Raw genomic sequence first — 23,774 nt, forward strand, 5'->3', positions numbered from 1 at the left:
TAATGAGTTTAGAGAGAGAGAGCAGACATTTTAACTAATGCTCACTACCACCGTCTCCCTTACGCGAGTCCAAGCTTCCATTTCAATATTCTTTACAAAGCCACTGTGACAGAATTTTCCATTGTCCCTGTGCTCCCATTTGAGTGATCAGTAGATCAGTACTCTATGGGCTGGTGTTTCCCAAAGCACACTAGACTGATTGAGACAGAATTAAAGCATTTCTCTCTGGGTTGAAATGTGTAGTTTCAATCTGACCTTAACAGTGATGTGAAGAAAAGCCATCACCTGGATATAAAAGTCAATGCCGGTTGATGTGATTGTTTATTATACTTATAAGAATGTGAAAAGTGAATTTGACCTGTCTTTCAAAATCACTTTGATTGTAACTACAAGGACTAGAGCTAAGGAGTTTGGGTTTCTGGTCCAGGATCTTACCCACTGTTGAGTCTACTATTGACTTTTATAAAGCCCACAGCAGTGTCTCAGCTAAGCAAGTTACCTAATGTCTATCTCATAGCTAAACCTGCTAGCCATGGAGACCTAATGATAAATGGTTACCCTATGGTTATACTGTTTATATTCTTTCTTGCCTTCTCTCTAAACTTCATAAGAACCCTGGCAGATAAATGATATTACTACCATTATAAAATTGGCGCGCAACCTATGCAAAGTCATATCTACCTGGTAAAGGATAAAAGCCAAGGCTTGGGCCTGTGACCTAAGCCAGAGGACTTGGGAGAAGAGGAGAAGTAAAAAGAGACTGGATGAGGAGAGAGAGAGAGAGAGAGAGAGAGAGAGAGAGAGAGAGAGAGAGAGGTGGAATAGGAGAAAGAGAGAGGAGAAGGTAGGAGATGAAAGAAATAAAGAAAAAATAGAAAACTTGAAGAAGAGAAAGGAAAGGAGAGATGGAAAATCATAAGAGGTGGGAAAGGGGACGGAAATGGGGTGGTATGAGAAGCCAGAGCTAAGGCCAATTCACTGTTATCACACTCTAGAATGTGGTAGAAGAGGCTAGGAGACCAGTCACTGCATCTCACAACTACCCTGCCATTGAGTAGCAGTCAGGTGTATGCACAGACACTACGACTTCAAATGTTTCACAAGACACTTTGGTTTCATAGTTATATGTTTATCATACATTGAGTCATATAGTACTTTCCCGTTGAGTTCATAGCCACTATTAGAGACAAAGAAAAAGTATGAAAGATTAAAGAAAAGGAATTTGGTGAGTAGGACCCAAAAGGTGTTTGTAGATGACCTGACACATGTGTCTGCAGTCTGGGGGTGGGATACTGTGAGACTCCCCACAGACCCTGCCGCTGAGCAGTAGGAGGTGGAAAGCTTCCGTTCCAAGACTAAGCAAGATACCGCCTGGCTCCGGCCCCAGGAGCAAAGCCCCTTTACTCTGCTCAGATACCGCTCAGCTGTGAGGCCAAGGGTGGCGTGCGCTGAAGCTAACAGCCATCTCTCCTTGTGTCTGTGTTTCAATAGAAGGGCAAGTCTGAAGAACTCCTGAGTGCCTTAGGATGCCAAGACTTCCCCCCCACTTCTGACTCTGAGGACTTGCTGGTGGAGTTCTTAGAGGTGGATGACAATGAGGACGTACAGCTAATGCCCTCTCGTTCCAAAGAGTTCCCAGGCCAAGGTGGGAAACCCACGCACCTAGACCCCGACAGTGACTCGGGTCACGGAAGCTATGACAGCCATTCTCTTCTGTCTGAAAAGTGTGAGGAGCCCCAGGCCTACCCACCCGCTTTCCACATTCCTGAAATCATTGAGAAGCCAGAGAATCCTGAAGCAAATATCCCTCCCGCCCAGGACCCCCAAAGCAGCGTCCCCTATTTTCACGCAGATGTATCCAAATCTTCAACATGGCCTTTGCTGCCTGGCCAACACATGACCAGGTCTCCTTATCACAGCACTGCTGATGTGGGCAAGCTCGCTGGAGGTCCTGTAGATACGCTCGCCTCTTTCCTGGACCAAGCAGGAAAACATCTTCTAAAATTTTCTAAAACCCTTGAAACTGAAGAGGAAGAGGTGGCGGAGCATGAGGAGACGAAAAGCTTCCATTCTAAAACTAAACAAAACGCATCATGGCCCCTGCTCCAGGAGAAAGGCCCCATTGTCTATGCTAAACCCCCAGATTATGTGGAGATTCACGAAGTCAACAAAGATGGAGTACTATCATTGTTTCCCAAACAGAAAGAAAACATCCAGATGGAGAAGCCCGGGCTTCCTGAAACCAGCAAGGAGTACGCCAAGGTGTCTGGGGTTGTGGATGACAACATCCTGGTGTTAGTGCCAGATTCCCGAGCTCAGAACACAGCTTTGCTGGGGGATTCAGCCAAGAAGGCTCCACCATCGCTCGAACAGAATCAGTCTGAGAAAGATCTGGCCAGCTTGGCTGCCAGCGCAAGCAACTGCAGACTCCAACTGGGCAGGTTGGATTACCTGGATCCTACATGCTTCATGCACTCCTTTCACTGATAGCTAGACTCGTGCAACGATTGGCTAAAATGTGATTTCTCTTCAGGTAACACTACAGAGTCATGGATGAACGCGGTCTGCTAGCAAATGTTTCAGGATGTGGGTAAAATAACACACTACTTCACTCCTTTACATGCTCGCATTTCAGCTCCTGCCTTCCCTCAGCAGCTGGTCTCCAGAACAGTCGATCGTGTATGCTGTGATGTGTAGACTTGCTCTTTGCTATTAGTAATATATATGTACATATATATGCATATATATGTGTATATATATAATGTATTCAATGAAATAAAAGCACATTGTTTACCATTCTTGAGGGATGGTGCCAACAGGTATAGCCTCTGCAATAGATTTGGCTTGTGGTAGAGGTATAAAACAGTCAAAATGACTTAGCGTAAGATGATGTTGAAAATGCCACAAAACAGCTTTTCAAAACGGATGGCTAAGCCTTTACACTCCTCCTTCATTTGATTCGGATGGTCCAAGTATAACCCTTTTCTGAACGGATACATTCCAGGACACCAGCCAAATTGTTTACAACAGTCCCTGTACCTTACTGACCCTTTGTCTGTATGCAAATGAAATCAGGTCCCATTTTTTTTTTCTTAAAGTAATTTGAGTGTGTCAAGAATGGTTTATCCTGCCTAAATGTTATTTCTTTCTAAGGCCTCTTGAGTGTATAGTTTGAGGGAATAAAATTTTCTTACAAAATAAGGCCAATGAATTCCACGTGATGAACCATTTTCAAATGTTTTCCTTGCTTCATTTCAGCAGGACGGATGATTCGTTATACACCCTAATATTTTCTTAGTAGAAAACAAACTCCCAAAGACTAATTTTAATCTAACCGGTAATTATTGCAGGGTGGTAGTAGAAGTGTTGCCTTACTGTATATACAATTTTGCTTTAATACAAACCCGTAAGTTTAGCACTGTATTTTTGAAGACTATTTTTCTATCACTTAGGTAAAGTAAAGACTATTTTCTAACTCCCCAGTACTGCTGTTTACGTCTTCAAAGTGGGGGCAGTCATTTCTGCTGCAAGGTTATAATGAGTATTCCAAGTATATATAATATATGCAGACCATGTCAGAGAGAAATGTCAGGCCAACCCCTTGCCCACTTAAGAATGTGAAGTGAATGAAAAATTTAACTAGGTACCAAAGAGTACCATTTATCTGATTATTTTCTTTATCTCCAGGACACTTTAAATAGGAGTCATCTCTATTAGGGTTTTAGGACTCTAGACCTGAAATATTTCTCCCGTGAGCTTAGGGCTCTGCCCACCTATGGGTGACTTTTATGAACCAGGAAAGTGGAGAGTAGTGACCGCTAGCATAGTTTCCAAGACAGAGAACTGGCTTTGTTTTATTTACATTTTTTTCTGAGAAATTCTGAACACAAAAGGATTTTAAGCAAAACCAAAAGTCAAGATCTCTCTGGAATAAGCGCATTCGCAAACTCTTGGCAGAGGCTGTGCTCACGTCAAGAACGTCCAGTTAGAAGTTCTAGGAAATCAAGCAGCTGTCCAGTGATAACAAGAGCTTCAAAGGTCAGGAGACGGAGACTCTGCAAGAAAACTGCAGGGGCAGGCTTCCTGAGAAGGCTCACAACCTTGTATCTCCATCTTACTAGGAGTACCCAGGACTCATCTACTGCAGTCTGTCTCCCCTCTCCTCTCCATACCACCTATCGGCAAGCAATTCTCTGTCCATTCACTAACAGGTTATAGAGACTCTGAACTGCACCTCTTGTGAAGTTCATCCAACAAGCACATATTGGTAGAAACCGCACTCAAGAGATTCCTTGATGCCTGAGAGTAAACACATTTTTTTCAGGACTGCAAATGCAAACCCCTGAAGCCTATTTTCCCCAAACATAAACATCTTGTGGACAACAGAAGCATTTGGCAATGCTGTTCAAGCTCCTTCAGTGCCCTGAATCCTCCATAGTGAACGTCTGAGGACCAGTTGCTTTGGCACTACTTGGAAATTTTGTTTTCAGCATCTCAAGTCTCATCGAATACATATGGAATTGGAGTCTGCATTTTGCTAAATGCCAAGATAACTCACGTGCACACTCAATCTGGAGAAGCATTGTTTTCTATGACCATTTCCATGAAAGGTTTTTTTGCCCCTCTCTTGGAAAGTATGGAGCAAGTCTATTTAACTTGAAATAAACAACACTGTATGCAAAGAGAAAGCATGAATAAAGCTCTTATTTAAGATTTACATAATGATGATGTTTATATGAAGTCACGTGAGAGAATGACATGCAAAATACATACAACTTCCAAGAGGGCCAACGAATCTAGTTCATCTTGAAAACTACTGACAAAGAAACTTCAAAACCAGTACAAACTAAGCCTTTCCCAACATATTCTGTTCTTCTCCAGGAGATAAATATATGCATTTATTTACAAATTATGACCACTATAGAACTGATAGTGCATGTTCTACTCATAGTTGGAAATTTAAAAATCTGCTTCTGATATATAATTTGCATAGATAAAACATATGACTGTCTCAAGACAAATCTCATCCAACAAAAATATACATTCATGAAATAAAATAAAATTTATAGATCTATTTGTTTATTAGAATCTTTATGATAAAATATTTTCTGTTGAAAGACAGCTGCTTGAGCGACAGAATGAATGCCAGGGCTCGAGACACCTGGGTTCTAGTCCTGCTATGCCTTGGAAAGTCCAATTGCCTATTCTGGATTTCAGTTTTCCTGACTATATTGGACAAATAGCCAGTAGCCTTGACTCTATGACTCACTAAGTAATTTGAGCCGATCGCGGGCATCTTAATTAAGTGGTGAGACAGATATAGAAATGCAGTCACCTTCACCGATGTGCTCATTTCTGCTTCACCCTTTTAAATCTCAGCACCTGTTTGTCTTCATGCATTGCACATACACAGTATAAGTCAGCCTTTAAGATCATGTGCAAATATGTGTGCAGAGATTAAGGTGTCGAGCTAAGAAAGACACAGAAAATAAGACACTGCTCTTTAGAAAAATCACCTTTAATGTGTCAAGTCATGCTCATTCCTGCATGGAGCCAACAGCCTCAAATCTCTGTTCTTGTATTTGGTTGTTAGCTGTTTTCCCACCACCATATTTTATGAATAACCATTGTACATGTAGATTAAAGAACCTTTTGCTCTGAACCACAAAAAAATTGTAGTTTTGTAAGCAACTTCCTAAGAACTCATGTTATGAAGTACGTGGAAACTGAATATATCCCATGGATGATTGAAGGAACTTTGGGACACACATGGCAAAATAGTCTATGACAGGTTTTAACAAATGCATAGAAAGAACTTCAATATGAGCACAACTTACCATCAGCTGTGTCACTGATTTTTAATAGATGATACATTCTCCTAAGTGCCTGAGACCAGTTCTGGTAGTCAGTTGTAGGTTAATGATTCGTTGTAAACTAGTCTGAGGGGAAGCAGGCAAGCTCCTGCTGCGTATGTCAGCTCAAACCTGGGAGACGCTTTGCTTGACACGATCCAAGAGAACTGGTGAATTGTCAGTTAATGAGCAATCAAAGGACCTGAGCTCCAGGGGAAAGTCTGCCCAAACAGAAACCTAGATTCTTTCTTTCTCATTTTTCTTTTAATTCGGCTTCCATCTGCTGTCCCATCATTTGCAAAATGACTTGGTCTGCCTTCAGCAACTTCAATCTCACACAGACAAGAAAGAAACAGATCTGTATGTTTTACAAAGTGCCTTTCTTTACCTTTTTTTTTTTAAAAAAAAAAAAGCCTTCATTTTGGAAGAAAAGTGCATTGATTGGAAAGTGAATTTTACCTTAAATGAATTTCTTTTAACTAAACAGAGAGATAAAGAAAAGAGCAGCCAGAAAAAGGGATGACAAAATGAGCTAAAGACTAACCAGCAAAATATGCAGAGATTTCTGTGTGTCGTTTAATTGAATCGTCGCAGAACTGAAAGGAATAGTGTCAATCACTTTGCCTAAGTGTGATTGGAGATAAGCCTGCCAGCCCATGACTCAAAACTTTCCATTCTGAAACAAAATGTTGATGCGCTCTTGAATGAATGACACTGGATCGTATGCCAAGCCCTGCAGAGGACAAGATGTACACTTTGGAGCTCTATACATAGACGGAAAAGTAGTAATAACGTTGAATTATCCCCCAGTTTGCCATGGATGAAAGCCTTGTGTGTACTTCATTGAACCGGGTTTCTTTTCTGACTTTTGGCTCAAGCACAACATTGATGCTGCTGAGCCTTCCATGTCCAGTTCTAGGTTGCATCACTGTTGCTAACGAGGCTGCATGACCCTGATCCTCTCTTCTGATTCTGGCCACTGGTCTCTTCTCTTTAGTTAAGTAGATTGACACCCTCAAAAAAAATGTTTCTAAGACTTTTTCTAGGTCTGTCTTTGAGTTAATTTTCATGAATTATGGAAAATCTAAGACTACAGATGAAAAGTCCAGATTCCACTACTGACATGCCCTTGACCTAGGCAGTGGATGCCTGAGACTGTGTGTAGAAATACTTAGCAGAAAACTGAGATCCATTTCTCCAAGTTAGGTAGACCAGAACCCTTGCGTCTCTGCTTCTTTCCGTTCTGCATAATTAAAAACCTTCTCAGTCCCTCTATTCGGGACCTGTTATTCTCCCTAAAGATTAAAAATGTAGAGTAGTAGTAAACTTGGGGTCAACAGGAACAAAATTATCCATAAACATGAATTTAGATCTTTATAAGATGGACCAATTGTTAAATCTTCCCACAAACACAAACCTGAACTGAAGTCATAAGTAAAACTCCATTTAGATACATACTTGCTTAAAGATTCAACCTGGTAACTTGTTAAGAAATCTAAGCTATCTTGATGAGTAGGTATTGACAGTCTTAAAGAGAAACTTTAAAATACAGGCTTTTTGCTTCAGAGTTTATGATCTAATTATAATTGCTTATAATCTACTTATAATTACAATCCTTTCTTATGATTAATTAGACATGTCACCCATGAATCACATGGGAATTTTCTCCTCAGTCTTTTATTTTCCAAGAAGGTAACTTTGGGTTTGAGCTCTGCATGGTATCAGCTTCCAGTGGAGGGAAAGGGTAGAAGATGGAACGTGCCAAAGTGTGAGACATATCAGAATCCCACGAAATGGAGAGTGTACATCAATTCATTTCTAACTGAAAATGGTAAATCTACATGCAATTATGAGTTAATTGCTGAGAGACATACACAACTCATAAGACCATGAGCTGACAGCTCTCCTGTTCACACCACCTCTTTTTATTTCAAGTTAGAAGGCACTGAGACACGTAGAGTAGAAAGACACCCATCTGGATGGTCTAGCCAATGAGCAAAGGGACTCACAGGTCAGCTTAGGATATTAATTAATCTTTATCTACTGCCATTTAAAAAGAGAAGAAAAAACTTAAAAGCCTTTGTACTATCAAACATAAACTTTAATAGTTATGGTCAATTTATGCCCACCTAGATAAACTTAAAAATACAGGCTTGGTTTGTCTGTACACATTTTGCAAATTGGAAAGGCAGCCTTTTTACCACATTATCAAAAATGGAAAAAAAAAAAACTATATAGCAAAAATACCTCTGAAAATTATTTGTTTTACTAAATTCCTGAGGAAAGTATTTTGAATTTTTAAAACTACCTCCCTTCCCCATCCTAATGACTTTCCTTCAAAGCTGCTTATAGTTAGGAATGAAAGATACCACATCTTATCTTTGGACTGGTGTTGATGGAATATTTGTTATATTTCTCATGTGACACTCCTAAGTATATGTTATTTTACACTATATTGCTTTTTGTGGTTCAAAACCAGTATACGCCATATTGAAATCCTCATGTTGTAAATTTACCATGTAATACAAATGAAAATCATTATTTAATGACTTACAATCTAATTGTATCTAATTTCAGTATAGTTATGTCTATGTCTATAAAACAAAATTTAAAAATCTGTAATCGTATATGCAATCATATATTTCTGTTGAAAACTGTGAATGTTCTGATTTTTCCTTCATCTTTGTCTGTAAGTGATACTGTATGTCATTGTATAGCTGACCTGAGCTTCGAATGTGTTTAAAGTACAATCCACCAACTAGTGAAATGTCAACCTTTGGCTTTGCTTCGTGTCATTTTGGTGTGTTCTTTGCACCTTGAGACTTGCTTCTGTGCTCAATCAATAATTTTAAACAATGTGAGAGTCTCATATAAACCAAAGCAATTCAGACACAGCCTGTTGAGTGATCATTCCTTTGTAAAGCCATATTGAAGCAACGACTCCGCTGTAGCATACGGCTCCCTGTTTCCAAAGCTGCCTCTACCTCTCTCTTGCTCTTTCCCTATAAAATGCCAAGCAAAATTCAGCCTTGAAGTGGGAAATTAGAAGTGGTTACTAATGTTGTCATTTTTAACCTGATAATAAATCTTCTAACTCACTACTTTACAGATTTGTGCTAGGTTTTATGAATAACCATTTTTACATTTTGATATTTTGTAGACATTGGCTGATGAGTAAAGTGCAGAAAGACCACACAGTAAGTCATCAGAATTTTTTTTAAAAAATCATAGATTGCAAGTTTTCCCCTATCAGTGAGTCACTTCAAGGTGGTTGGTCAAAGTCATTATAATTTATGTCACTATATTTGAAATATCCAACACAGTGCCTGGCTGGTAGAGTGTTTATTTTCTTTGCCTCCCCTAGTTCTATTTTCTTGTTTGAAATGCAAATGAACAGAATTTCATGGATGTTGCTAAAGTGATTTTTCTTGAAGAATTTTTGCTGCTAGAAGATCTATAATTATGAATTTGTAATTTAATTTGCCCAGACTCCCAAGAAATAAATAACCCCTTGGTTTGATTTTAACCATCAAAAATATTATGGCATGGGAAGAGTCAGCCATTTATCAGAAATAATCTTGTTCTGATTTTAAAGGCTCATTTCTCTGTGTCACTGCTGTGGTGTCTGCTTTCTTTCTTTTAGTATTAAAGGATTATACACTGCTCAGCACATATGATTTGTTTCTTACATTTTTCACTCTGTGGATCTTGGGTTATTGTATGCTGTGCTTCCTGGTTTTCACGGATTTATCCATTTGCCTCTATCCACTTTGAACGAACAACATGTTAAATCATTGTCAATAATACAAAAATTATGCTAATTTCTCTCACATCATTTTTACTGCATGCCAAAAATATTGCTTGCTGAACAAAATCTTAGCGATCCCAGAATAATATGGTCATTATATTTCTATTTGTGTTGTTATGGAAAATCCCCAGCTCAGTGCCTGGCTCAATAAATATGTGTTTCCCTGGCTTGTCCTTCTTCTCTTTTTTATTTGAAAAACAGGGGGAATGGGAAGAATATTATGTATATAGCTAAGACAATTTTATTAAAGACTTTTTAAGACACTTAATGATATATAATTAAGAAATTGTTCACCAAATTAAATAAAACAGATTTTCCCATTTGTGTCCGCCCATCCCAATAAAAAGGCAAATTTCCCCTCCTTTAACTCATTTGTGTCATAGGAAAAGTTGACAGAAATAAAGTAAGATGAAATTGGATTTATGGGGATCGAATAAAGAGGCTCATTGAACTGTGGTAAAATTAAGAAAGGACCAACCCATCGGGGGTAAATGGAATCCCTTTGAACACTGTATTCATCACTATTACTAACCTTTTTTTTCTAACAAATTCCATCAGACTAAGCCTGAATGGGTAATCTTTACCTTTCAAGGAATTCTGATCTAGAATCATCCAGCACTCGTGTTGTGTTACAGAACTGTGTAAGGTGTGCTTAGGATTGTTTGAGATGTCTTTTCTGCTCCTATTTATCATCTAGTGCTGTCTTATTAGAGAATAGACATTCTCTTTCTCATGGTGATTATCAGTCTCTAAAACTTGGCCTTGGGCTAAAAAAAGCACTGACTTTCTGTGTTTCTATTGGAACCATCTGCCTTTAATTCTAAGGTTCATGAGTATTTTTAACTTGCAACATTTGGAGTGTCTGTTACCAAAATTAAGTACGGTACAATTAACAGTGACCTGGGGCCATAAAATAGGTGACGTGTTTTCTGAATGTACTGTGTGTGTTTTCTGAGAGAAATCAGGAACTCACATTGCCACATCTTGCCAGGAGCAGGTCTAAAATCAGAACCCGTGGGGTTCTCCTCCAACTATATAGTCTAAATCTCCATCCTGCTATTTAGAAACTGGAAGACACAACTTCCATCTTGGTGTGTAGAAGACAAGAGGTAAGGCCATTAAACACTGGCCCCCACCCAGGACAGTACAGAATGTGGGGGAAAAAAATCTCCTGCTGGATGTGAGAGCCCCTCCAAAGTGTGCAAGGGAAATCCAGTCAATTCCTGAAATTCAGAATTTTTAACATCTAAAATTACAATTCTTTTATGGTAACCTCCTCCCACATCATATTGCGCAACCCCAGCCATCCCTGGGAACATTAAACATTCTTCTCTTTTTATGACAAGGAAGAGTCATATTAAAGTGTGCTCTTTACATCATTGTAAAGTATTTTATAAAATGCTTTATAAATGGGTGGAAGGAAAAATGGGAATTTTATAAATGTGTTTTTAAAAGGTTGTAAATGCGCCAGGGCATGTTTAGAGTGTGGTTGCTTCTTCTACGACGTAGAATGTAACCCTAAGTGACATTTCTAGTAGTTTGATTTTCCACGAGCAATACTGGTAGTGCTTCTGAATTGTGTGAATTCGTCATACATTTCCCAGTGCTTTCTTTTTTTGGAGTCAATGTTTTTTGCAATGGTAAGTGTTTAGTTTAAATTCATTTTAATAAGTTGTTTCCTTGTATGCTTACACCACATATTATATGACATATGGAACATGAAGCAAGCTCTCTCTTTAATAATCTTTATTCGAACTTGGTTTTTGTTTAATTTGGTTTGACTTGGCTTTGGCTTGACTTGGTATTAAAAAAGAGGAAAATGGCATTCTTGAACTAAAATATTGAGGCACATGCTAACACATTTTACCTTAGACCACTCATCTATGTCTTTGCAAAGACAAAATTTGTACTCATCTTTCAACACCTTCTCTTATTTTCCTTCTAATTCCAAATCAACTCTGAGTCATTCTTTCAAATAGACTGAGTTCTACGTCTTCTTCTACTGACCTCATCTTCCTTGTCTTTATTCGTTTGCCAAATTCAAGTCTTGAAAATGCAAACATTACTGGAAGCACCCAGAAGTTCCTTGGATCTTCTCCTGGAAACAACCAAGAACAATCATTAAGAGAATTTCCAAATCCGATACTCAATCAGATTGTGAAACCACAAAATCTTAGTGACAGAATTGACATTTTCTTGTATTAACTTTTTCCAGCCTAGAATTGACCTACCTCTTAATCTAAAATCTCAGTTATGATTCAACCATGTTTTTATTAAACAAAGTATTTCATAAATGCCTGGAAATTACCTAGGAAAACATAAAACATAACAAACAGCTATTAATGAACATCAGAATTCCTTAATATCAGCATTTCCCCTTACATGGTTCATATCTTTTTTTTAACCAATGAAACATGACAGATGCTATCATACATATTCTTCGAAACTGAATTCTTTACTCCTTCACTCAGTGTTAACCACAATCTTGCAGTTGTCATATATACTCCTTGTCATTTAAAAAACTACATTTACCTCATGTCCACATTTCAGTAAGTGATATGCGTAATACTTCAGATTTTATGGATTATTATATTTATAAGATTCATCTCCTTGCCCCTTGAGATAGAATTTTCTGAAGTGGCTATAGGCATATATCATTATGTACTTTGACCTTTTATCACTGGGATTTTTTTTCTTTTTTTCCTTTTTTAATTGATTTTTCTTGAGCTCTACATTTTTCTCTGCTCCCCTCCCTGCCTCTCCCCACCCCTTCAACCCTCTCCCGAGGTCCCCATGCTCCCAATTCACTCAGGAGATTTTGTCTTTTTCTACTTCCCATGTAGATTGGATCTATGTATGTCTCTCTTAGAGTCCTCATTGTTGTCTAGGTTCTCTGAGATTGTGATTTGTGGGCTGGTTTTCTTTGCTTTATGTTTAAGAACCACTTATGAGTGAGTACATGTGATAATTGTCTTTCTGGGTCTGAGTTGCCTCACTCAATATGATGTTTTCTAACTCCATCCATTTTTCTGCAAAATTCAAGATGTCATCATTTTTTTCTGTTGTGTAGTGCTCCATTCTGTAAATGTACCACATTTTTCTTATCCATTCTTTGGTTCAAGGGCATTTAGGTTGTTTCCAGGTTCTTGCTATGACAAACAATGCTGCTATAAACATAGTTGAGCACATGTCCTTGTGAAACGATTAAGCATCCTTTAGATATATACCCAAAAGTGGTATTACTGGGTCTTGAGGAAGGTTGTTTCCTAATTTTCGGAGAAATTGCCACACTGACATCCAAAGGGGCTGTACCAGCTTGCACTCCCACCAGCATTGCATAAGTGTTCCATTTACAACACAACCTCTCCAGCATAAGTTGTTATCAGTGTTTTTGATGTTGGCAATTCTTACAGGTATCACTGGAATTTTTAAGATGCAAGCAGCTTCCACTTATTGGTTCTATCTGCTGGATGCAATTGTAAAGAGTTTGAAGAGTTTATCCGTGATATAAATGTTGATAGTGATATAAAAAGCATATATTAGCATTCCCTAGATACTGACAAATTGTTAACTCCAAGGTAACACATCAAATTTACCTGTCCCATCCATGTAGGAGCCTCCATTCCTGCCCATTTTTTTAGTCAACTAATATTGTTGAGGGATATTAGTTTAATATGTGTTGCATTTGCTTATGGTGTGGACTATCTGTTTAATGATACAAAGATGTGTTACATTCTTTTATATTGCATTTGTTTAATTCTGCAAAGTTGTGATACTTTGCCTGCCTAAAAACCTGATTGGTCTAATAGAGAGCCGAGTGGCCAATAGCTGAACAGAAGATGGAGAAGTGGGGCTGTCAGGTAGAGAGAATACATAGGAGGAAAACTCTAGGCTCCAGAGAAGAGTGAAGAGCGAGAAAAAAGGAGAGGAGCCAGGGGCAGTCATCCAGCCACCCAGCCACCCAGCTAGCCATGAAATAAGAAGGAAAGAAAGAATATACAGAATTTTAAAAAAGTAAAAATCCCAGAGGTAATATGTAGTTAAAGAGAAACAGTATAATGTAAGTTAGAAAAGCAGGCTAGAAACAAGCCAACCTAAGGCCAGGCATTCATAAATAAGAATAAGTCTTTGTGTTGGAGTTGGGCAGTGGGCCCCCAAAGAGGAAAAAAAAAACCTACATAGTATTGTTATATGTTTTCTTTTCTGACAATTTGATAAGTACAAAATGAAATACTGTTATTATTTTATTTTAATGTCCCTTTCCCTGATGAATCCATCTCGTATCTGAATTACTCATTCGTTGCCTGCTTGTGTTATGTTTCTTTTGTCTTAGCCTGAATTTAACAGATCTTAATTTGTGCTTCTGTCTACTCCTGTCCTGATTCTTTCGGATTATTCCTATGCCTCCTGCAAAAATCTGACTACCTAGCAAATCAATTCCCACATCACTATACCCCCTTCCACAAACATTCTGTTCATTCGGTTGTTCATCATCTAAATTTTGAGATGATCCTATCCTCTCTCCTAAGCTCTTGGAACTGGAACTAGCCTGTTATGTATTAAAACTGTATATTAATTCCAAGAGAGGTTTCAAGTTATTGCTCCTTGCTTGTGAGCGTGTCCCATTGCTTCATTAGCATGAGCCTTCGGTAAGACTTGTATTATTTTTCACGCGTGGCTGTGCTTGTTCTATGAAACTCCTTCCTAAGCAACTGTTAAGTTTTGTCGCTATTGTCATTCCCACCTTTTGAAAAAAAATATATATATCCTATTCTATGCAGTTACTTCTCGGTAAAATCATGAATTCAATTTTTAAAAATTTATCTTTTATTTTGTAACTTAAGTGACCTCTGTTGATTCTTACAATGTGTAGATTTTCTTGGATTTTCGTTTTTAAAAATTATATCCTCACAAAACAACTTTAGTTCTTCTTCCCAATGCTTACACTTCTTATTTGTCTTTCACAGTCTATGACTTGGAGTACAGTTACCAATATGTAGTGAATGTAAGCAGGTAGGAAATGCCTTCTTCCTGGCTCCGGACGTCCAAAAAGAGTGTGACTAAAGATTTGCTTTTAGGTGTACTCCATCATATAGCAGTTATGCATACCTTTGGTTATGTTAATGAAATCCCTTTATGTTCGTCCCTTGGTAATTAATATGAGTTTAAGACTTTTCTCCATAAATGAGTGAATAAATTATTACAGTAAAATTATTCAGAGAAATATCTTTGAGCTAATCTGTCATTGTATTCTTGAGGAAGCATCACTTGTTCGTGGTGTCTCTTTATCAATTTTATTAGTTCTAATTTGCTTTTTAAAATTAAGGCTTTTACACTTGTGAGGCTCATCATTTTGCTGATTAAGATAGAATTTTCTGAAGTGATCACAGACAAATTAAAATCATTGTTTAAAGGTTTTTTTCTTGCTGTGGCTCTATTAACTTTTGCCCTATATATCTGTAAGTCATAGTATTAAGTGTATATTGGCTTAAATTTTCAATCCTTCTAACACAGTGGTTCTCAATATTCCTAATGCTGCAACCCTTTAATACAGTTCTTCATCTTGTGGGAATCCCAACCAGAAAATTATTTCATTGCTACTTTGTAACTGTAATTTTGTTCATTAAGAATCATAATGTAGAGCTGGAGAGATGGCTCAGCGGTTAAGAGCCTTGCCTGCTCTTCCGAAGGTCCTGAGTTCAAATCCCAACAACCACATGGTGGCTCACAACCATCTGTAATGAGATCTGGTGCCCTCTTCTGGTCTGAAGGCATACACACAGGCAGAATATTGTATACATAATAAATAAATGAATATTTTTTAAAAATAATCATAATGTAAATACCTGGTATGTAGGATATCTGATATGTGACCCCGTAGCGGTCATGACCTGAGTTGAAAACTACTGTTCTAATAAGTTTAGCCCTTTTACTGTTAATTCTGATGTCCAGTGATTCCTTTATCATAACATCTATTTTTTTCTGACACTCAGGTTCTTATTCTCTTCTGGGTAGTGAATTTCCCGCCATCGCTTTATTCTGTCACCATATTACACACAGCTAGATTTCCATTGACCATTTCCAACTGAGATTGTGGTGTGTGTGTGTTTTATAGGATCATTTTTCATTTTTTCATTTAAAGCATCTTTTCTTTGTCTTTTGCAACCTGAGTTATATGACTCAGTCTAATTTTGTAATAACCATTACAAGAACAGGTATTAATTGACGATCCTTGACAGATAGGTCACTGTAAACTTGTGACCCTCCACGTTTAAAGGCAGCTCCCCCTACACAGGAACAACAGGAATGAGCGGGAAAATTATTAGAAATCTCACTCTGCTGTGATTAGAAGAAATAATTTGCCTTGATTGGGAAGCTCTGATAGGGGAGTTCAGCCAATCACTTTCTGTTTGTGGGGCATGTCGCCCTTAGGCTAAAGCTTGCCTATAAACCTGCAAGCACGCCCCCACTAGCTCTCTCTCGCCTGGCTCCTGCGTCCAGACAGATCGTTTGGATTCTGGTGTAAGTTGGTGTAAGTCTTACTTCTGTTTATTAAAGCTGTATATTTTGTATTAAGACAGTCTGGGGACTTTTCATTACCAATTGCCCTACGGCTTCAAAGCTCAAAGGAAAGAGAACTCGAAATGACACCTGCTAAGAGAAGGGCTAATCCTCCGAGAAGTTCCTACCACACAGTTTACTAAAACATAAATTATAAGACGTCCTTGTGAGTACAAACTCTTCAGCGAGATCACCCATCAGTCATTCTACTACGTCCATTACTGAATAGCCCTTTAACAGGTAGTTTGTGGTTTCTAGATGGGAAAGCAGAACCCAGAACGAGCAAAAGGAAGAAGGAAGAAAGGGTATGGATGATCAAATATGAGCAAAGTATAGCAAAATATATGTCAGAATGAAGCCTGCCATTTTTATAACAATTAATAATAATGATAATGATGATGATGATGATAATGATGATGATGCTGATGACGATAGTGATTTCTTTTGAATGAGCATTGTGCTAGCATGATTAAGCAATATGGGTGCACTCTGTGGGCTCTTAGGTATTGGAGTTGAGTAGACAACCCAAGGCAGAATGTGTCCCAGGTCTCTGCAGAATGCGGCTTTGTAAAAAGGACCAAGTCCTATCATTCTGCTAGGACATGTCTGAATGTCTTTGCACTTCGTGCTCCTTTCCAAGAAAACCAGAATTGCCTGAAATGGTTCTGCGCCACACCCCCACTGCGGTTCCTTACGCTTGCTAATTGTCATCTCGTCATCCCATGCACACCGCTCTTCACAGCCCGTTAATGCTGAGAGGGACACCTACAATAGGAGGTTGTATGTGACTTTCCCTCACCAAAAACTTTTTAAAAAAGGCATTCTCCTTTTATTCCACAGGTCTCAAGAACTGGAGACCTGGAGGATAACTTTGGAAATGCTAGCATTTAACCCTTATACTTGACCTTGTTCTGATATTGACAAAAGGCCTTGCAGGCAAAGGCAAAGTCCATTTGCTCTCAGAACTTAACTAGTCAATAAGTGGTAAACCTATACGGCAATCTCCCCTTACAGTCACCAAGGAAGTTTGTCCAACTTTTATGTTCTAGGAGAAATTCTCAAATTTCCCACCCTGATCAAATACACTCTGCATTAGGAAAATTCATTATCTTGGAAATAGCTTCAGGTGGGGGTAAAACACGGATCTTCTATCACCCTACCTCGTTTTTCAGCTGTTTTGATAGAGAAGTTCTTTACTGATCCTGGGATATAATTAGGAAGACTGGACCTCATCTGCCCAAAGAGAACAGAGAAGAGAACAATTTAAAATAGTTGTCCTCTAAATGCCTTACAGCTCAGAGGCAGCATCTATTTAACCGGTATTCTGGAATGAACCTTGGGCAAGATTTGGATGCATATTCCAGTGAACTCTTAGGGTGAGGGAGAAGTTTTTCCTAGATGGAATGTCTCTCCTTGCCCTCCCAGTTTTCAGATTCAGTGAATGTTATTTAACTTTACGGAAGTCAAATGAAAGACATTTTTGAAAAATGGCTTTTTGGAAGATTAGTTAAACCATAAATTGATGCTCTCTTATTGGCATACACTTGAAACTTACATACGTGCTGACCTAGAAACACTTCTTCAAAGAATTTGTTCAAAGGGGGAAAAATTAAGTACGTGCAATTCTGTGTGTAAAAATGGTGGAGAAGGGCGTATTAAACAAGACTTGTCTTGTAGTCAAGCTTGGAAGTCATCACTCTTACTCCAGCAGTGAGAATCTAAACTAACTGAAACTAATGGTTTTCCTTAATTAACTAACCCAGCAGAGAAGTAATGTTGAAAGAGTGAAACTTAGACACAGGTGAATACTAACAGGTACAAACAAGCTCTTAGCGGGAGCAGAAGCCACTGACCCCATCACTAGCAGGAACACTGAAACAGTCATGTTGACAAACTACTGGAGGTTAGATATGGACTAACATGAAAAGGGAAAGTCTCTGGCAGCCGCCGTTAGGATGACTCCTCAACTTTTATTTCTCTCTCTTTTTTAAAGAACATCCTACATTGCCAAGGTTTAGATCATCTTGTTCTTTTGGCTGAAAAAAAAGGGGCAGAAATACACTTAGCACCTTCCATTTAGCAGGAAACTGTTCTCCAGGGAGAAGGACCTTGCTAAAGTCCTTTAAGGACTGAACAGAGTTTCAGAAATAATAGTGACTGCCATGGTCTGAGCTCTCTTATCGCTCCTGAAACTTGTGTATTAAAATCTTCATGCATAAAGTGATAGTCTGTAGATGATTGGTGAGATGGTCACATCATAAGAATGGCATTCTCCTGAGATTGGTGCATTTAGGGGAGACATTCTGAGGAGCCTGTTTAACCTATTGCTGTGTAAAAAAAAACATGAAAATAACCACATGAGTATTGTGACCTTAACCTGTACAAAAGCCTGCTGATGTCATCTCTTGGATTCTGTTGATGCGCAATTCCTTTCTGTATATGTATTGCTTTTATTGGTTTATGAATAAAGAAACTGCTTTGGCCTGTGATAAGTTAGAATAGAGCTAGGTGGGAAAACTAAACTGAATGCTGGGAGAAAGTAGGCGGGGTCAGTGAGATGCATGTAGCCACTGCAGAAGACAGACACACTGAAACCTTACCAATAAACCACAAGACTTGTGATAAAATATAAAATAATAGATGTGAGAGCTATCTAGAAGTACACTTAAGCTATTGTTCAAACAATATTGCAAATAAAAACAGTTTGTGAGTGATTATTTCGGGTCTGAGCAGCCGGGAAGAAATGAGCAGCCTCCACCAACATTCTGTAGTCTCCAGAATAGTGAGAAATATATTTCTATTCCATGAATTACTTAGTCTCTTTCACATAAACCTACATGGGCTAAGATAGTGGCAAAACACTTTCCAGAATTAAATAAAATACATAATGGAGTATTATTAAAGAATATGAGAAAATGGCTCAGATCTTCCTTTTGTGTGAAAAGCTGTGTTATGGGTAGTTTACTAAATTGCATGAGTATTAGCACAAATGTGTAATACTGTATTTAAGAAAATTTGTTCTATGCCCTAAAATATCTATTTTGGATAAATTTCTGTGGAATGCAGAAAAGAATATATATTCTGAGTCTTTGGATGTCATATTCTCTAGCTAGCTGCTAAGTCTAAGTGATCTACAATTTTATTTTACTCTGATGTTTCTACATTTATTCTTTTCTAAATGACACATCTATTGCTGATAAGGTGTTAAAACCATGCAGTATTACTAATGTGTCAATTATGCTTATTTTAAATTGTCTGATAGTAACAATACCTGTGTATTTTTATAAACTAATAGTATTGTTTTATAAAACTGGGTTGCTGAATATTTGTGTGTACATGCTTATAATCATTAATACTCTTGATAGATTTGTTCCATTATCTATATAAATTATGTGATCTCCATTATCACTTCTCACAACTTTTGTTTTAAAGTTGATTTTGTTAGCTATAAAGTGAGTGCAGATTCTCACACTTTCTTTCAGGTTCTATTGCCTAGGGATAACTTTTCTATATTTTTATGTTTAGTCTGTGTTTTTCTTGGCCAATTAGGTGCATACCTAGGAAGCAACAATCGAATCATTTTGTTGTGTTGTGTTTGGGGGATGGGTATTAGGTAGACTAGTCTGAGTCTTTTAATTGGATACTTGATACCATTAACATCAGTTATAACTGGAAGATATATACTAATACCTTCCATTTGTTATTTTGTGATATTTGACCCTTTCCTATCTTTGCTGACTTGTCTACTCACCTAATGAGATTCAATCTTTCCCATATTCTCAAGGTTGTGAAGACTTAGAGAACCACAAATAAGGATGGACAGGAAAGGGAGAAGAGCCACGCTGTGTTATAGTTAAAACACTAAGCACACAGGAAGAGGAAAGGCTATGGAAAGCTTCAAGACAGCACCATGTTGCTTATAAACCCATGTGCCCAGGGTTCTTGTAGCCTCTTGTACCCAGATGTGCAGCTCTTTCCCAGGATCTGGGAAATTCTTTTCTATTTCTTAAATTGTGTTCTGTTTCTTTAGTTTGTGCCGACTCCCTGCTTCTCCTTCTCTTTCTTCAAATCATAAATTTGGCCTTTTAATGGTGTCTCAGAAGTCTTGCAGTATCTGTTTCTACTTTCCTTATTTTCTTTATTATCATCTGAATATTTATATTTCTCTGGCTTTGAGCTCTGATATTTTACCCTCCAGCTGAACCACTTTACTGGTGAAGATTTAAATGAGTTTTTATTTAGTTTATTCAACTTCACTTTTGAGACTTCAGTTGGTATGTTCTTACTTTCTAGTTCTTTGTTGAAGTCTTCCATGTGTGTGATTGTCCCCATTTTTTCCAGTAGTTTATTCATATTCTATTAATTTGTTTGGGAGTTGATTTATGTCTTCTTTGAATTTGTTGATGCTTCTTATCACCATTCTTTTCTATTTGGGATAAAATTTTTCCCACTTTACTATCATTAAAATCGATTATTGAGGAATTTTTCACTCTTTCAAGGAGTCAGGTAGCCCTGTTTATTTCTTGTATTTCGGCATTTGAATTTGTACATCTCAGTGTGGTTTGTGGGCAGAGGCATCTACAGTTACTCTCTGATACCCATTTTCTCAGAACAAGATGGGGTGAACTACAAGTCTTTAGCCAATTATCCCGAGTTTCCATCACATCTACCTGTTCTTGTGGCAGGGAAGCCACATATGGACGCAGCAACCAATGCCTATAGGACATTACCTTCTTCCATCCTTTGGGTCTCTGAGTTTTGGTGAACTCAGGCCCCATAGGTAATCACTTGCTGTCACTCTGGTAGTTAACAACACTGATCGATGAATCATTGAAAATGAAACGAAAAGCAGTCTGCCCTGTGCCTCCTACTGACTTCCCACTGAAAGGAGCCTCCCATGGTTCTGACTCAGTCTCTCTCCTGTAATTAGACTGGCTCTCCAAGCAAATACAAAGTGGATCAGCGCCTGGCCCTTCCTGGATGATTCCATAAACTGGACAATGCAGGGATGCTTGACTCCTAAAACTGAAGACTCAGATGAGAGCCTCTCAAAATGGATTCCACCGCCACTGTGACCAAATGCTGAGAACAAGACAGAATTTTCCCAGTGCCAATAATCTGTACAGTCTCCAGGACACCGCCCTGGTTAGACTGCAAATGTGCTCAGTAACAAGATCTGTATTAATTGTGTTTTCTGAACAACTCACTTGCTTTCTTTTAGCTCAGTCTCTGCTTTCTGCCCTCCTGTTTCTTCCTGTTTCACATGGTGATATCTGTCTCTCTGTGTTTCTCTCTACGTCTTTTGTCTCTTTCTCTCCGTGTCTTTCTCTGTCTCTGTCCATCTTATCTCTGTCTCTTTTCTTTTAACATCCTGTTTGGTCGCTTCTGAAATATCAGCGCTTTCCTGCTATCAGCCATCTCAAAGAGTAACTACTGTTACTGGTCATCCTGTTCTATGACCCAGAGATACAAGCAACCACTGGGGGTGACTAGTGGGAGGTTCTCTCCCTCTCACTGCCTTCATGCTTTCCTGGGCTTGAGTGTGTCTTTGCTTGTCTGTCTGCTTAAGAAAACACATGTTGTGATCATCAGAATAATCACACCTTTAAATAAAAGAAATAGTCACTCACTTCTCCAAGGATTATTCAAAATGAACTATTTTGCTTCCCACTCTAGAAGGTACCTCATGCTGGGTGCCTTAACAAAACCTCAAATTGTACAATACCTCCTCCCAAAAATATAAAATTCCAGTCATGAAGACTGTAGCTTATAGTGTTCCCAAAGGTAAACTGATAGTACAGAAAAGCTGGAGAGCACAAGGCAGATTTTGGGGAAACCAACACCTAATGTCCACAGTCCGACAGCGTGCATGACAGACTCTGAGTCCAAGAGAGAGGCTATATGTCTGTCCACTGCCCTCATTGATGTATTATCCCGCATCCCTTGATGAGCCACATCACATGGATGTGCCCTACAGCCCTCAGAACATCTGAGCCAGAGGCTGGAATCCCAACAAGAAATTAGAATTTATATTGAACTCCTAGCAATTGTGTCGTCACCTTGTACCTTTGCTTCCTGCAGGCATTCGGGATAAACAGTCATTTCTTTGATGTTGTTGAAAGATACGTCAAAATCAATTGCCTTTTTCTTAGGAGTAAGTTAGACATAAGAAATAGAGCTGGGGGGAAAGTGTGGAGGGTGGGGGAGAGGCCCAAAAGAGATACACAAGATAGTTCTCACTGATGACAGTTGGCCTGCCTCTGCATCTTGGTAAGAGACTCTGGCCTCACCTCCCATGATAAGATGCCCTCCAAGGCTAGAAAGATGGCCCGGGGATTGAGAATGTTTGCTGTTATTCCTCAAGACCAGAGTTCAGTCCCCAGCACCCACACAGAACAACAATACACAATTGCCTTTCATTCCAGCTTCAAGGAATCCGGCACCCTCTTCTGACCTCCACAGGCCCCGGCATATACGTGGCACTCTCTCACACACATAAACATAAACAAAAATTGTCAGCATTTTAAAAAGAGAAATGAAGATACCCTCCAAAATAGTTGGATATCTTTACCTTGGGTTTGTAGGGTCATATAACAGACAAGAACTTGAAGAAAATTCAAGAAGGAATCAACAATATCTAGTTCAAAACAATTCTGAGAAAACAATTGAGAAAGAGAAAAGATTCTACACCTACAAATTAGAGAGAAATAACATAAAGAAGAAAGGTTAAGGCAGATAAAGCCCTCGGGTCAGTTCCCTCTGTCTGCCAGGTTAACCCTCTCATACCTTCGTGAGGATATCTTCTCTTTTAATAAAGATTTTCTTGCTAACCACGGTGTGCTTTCTCTGTGTACATATTTCTCCCTGAACACTCAGCGAGAATAAAAATGGAGTCTTGCCACAGCACTTTCTGCAAGATGTAGTCCATCGAACCCACCTCTTTTCCCTCTCTAAGTTAATTGCATTTGTCATCTCTCCTACAGGTACTGCTCTAAAAAACACATTGACATGCACTCTTAAATGGTGGAAACCTGGGAGAGATGGTCTCATAACCAGCTGGTTAAAACATAAATATGTTCCTGAATAAAGAAAAATATTGCATATTTTGTACATGTATATAAATCAAAAATGCATTTAGGCTGAATATGTAGTTAGCTAAGCGGTGGGTTTTTTGTGTAGCCTGCTCCAAGTCTCTGGGTTTGACCCTCAGTACAACAATTAACAGCAATAATATTATTAATATTAAAAATAAATGTCACAGCTGGGTGGTGGCGGCACATATCTTTAATCCCAGCTCTTAGGAGGCAGAGGCAGAGGCAGGAGGATCTCTGTGAGTTCAAGGACAGCCTGGTCTACAAAGTGAGCTCTAGGACAGTTCACAGAGAAACACTGCCTCAAAAAATCAAGTGTGTGTGTGTGTGTGTGTGTGTGTGTGTGTGTGTGTGACATGAAAATGCATTCATCCAAAACAGTATACATGCCAAAAAGGTCTATAAATGCATTAAATAGTTGTCTGTGGGGATTAAAATTAGAAGGTAGAAGGGGTGATGAAT

General features: G+C 38.6%; 1 protein-coding gene across 13 annotated transcripts in view; it reads left to right on the forward strand.

The window, feature by feature from the left end:
• Prlr (prolactin receptor) overlaps nucleotides 1-21,850 on the forward strand; it is a 172,451-nt gene extending 150,601 nt beyond the window's left edge. For 10 of the 13 annotated variants that reach the window (XM_048429343.3, XM_085676642.2, XM_085676639.2 and 7 more), the window contains exon 10: nucleotides 1,492-9,826. In XM_048429343.3, the coding sequence (XP_048285300.3) occupies nucleotides 1,492-2,487 (996 nt within the window). In that variant the 3' untranslated portion in view covers nucleotides 2,488-9,826. Of the gene's footprint in view, nucleotides 1-1,491; nucleotides 9,827-14,627; nucleotides 14,674-21,151 lie in introns of those variants that run through there. The other 3 variants (XR_014997008.2, XR_014997007.2, XM_085676644.2) reach the window with 3 other exon arrangements.
• Nucleotides 21,851-23,774: the final 1,924 nt, after the last annotated feature.

Source organism: Myodes glareolus, chromosome 15, assembly GCF_982192425.1.
Source record: "Myodes glareolus chromosome 15, mMyoGla1.1, whole genome shotgun sequence".
Classification (NCBI taxonomy): domain Eukaryota; kingdom Metazoa; phylum Chordata; class Mammalia; order Rodentia; family Cricetidae; genus Myodes; species Myodes glareolus.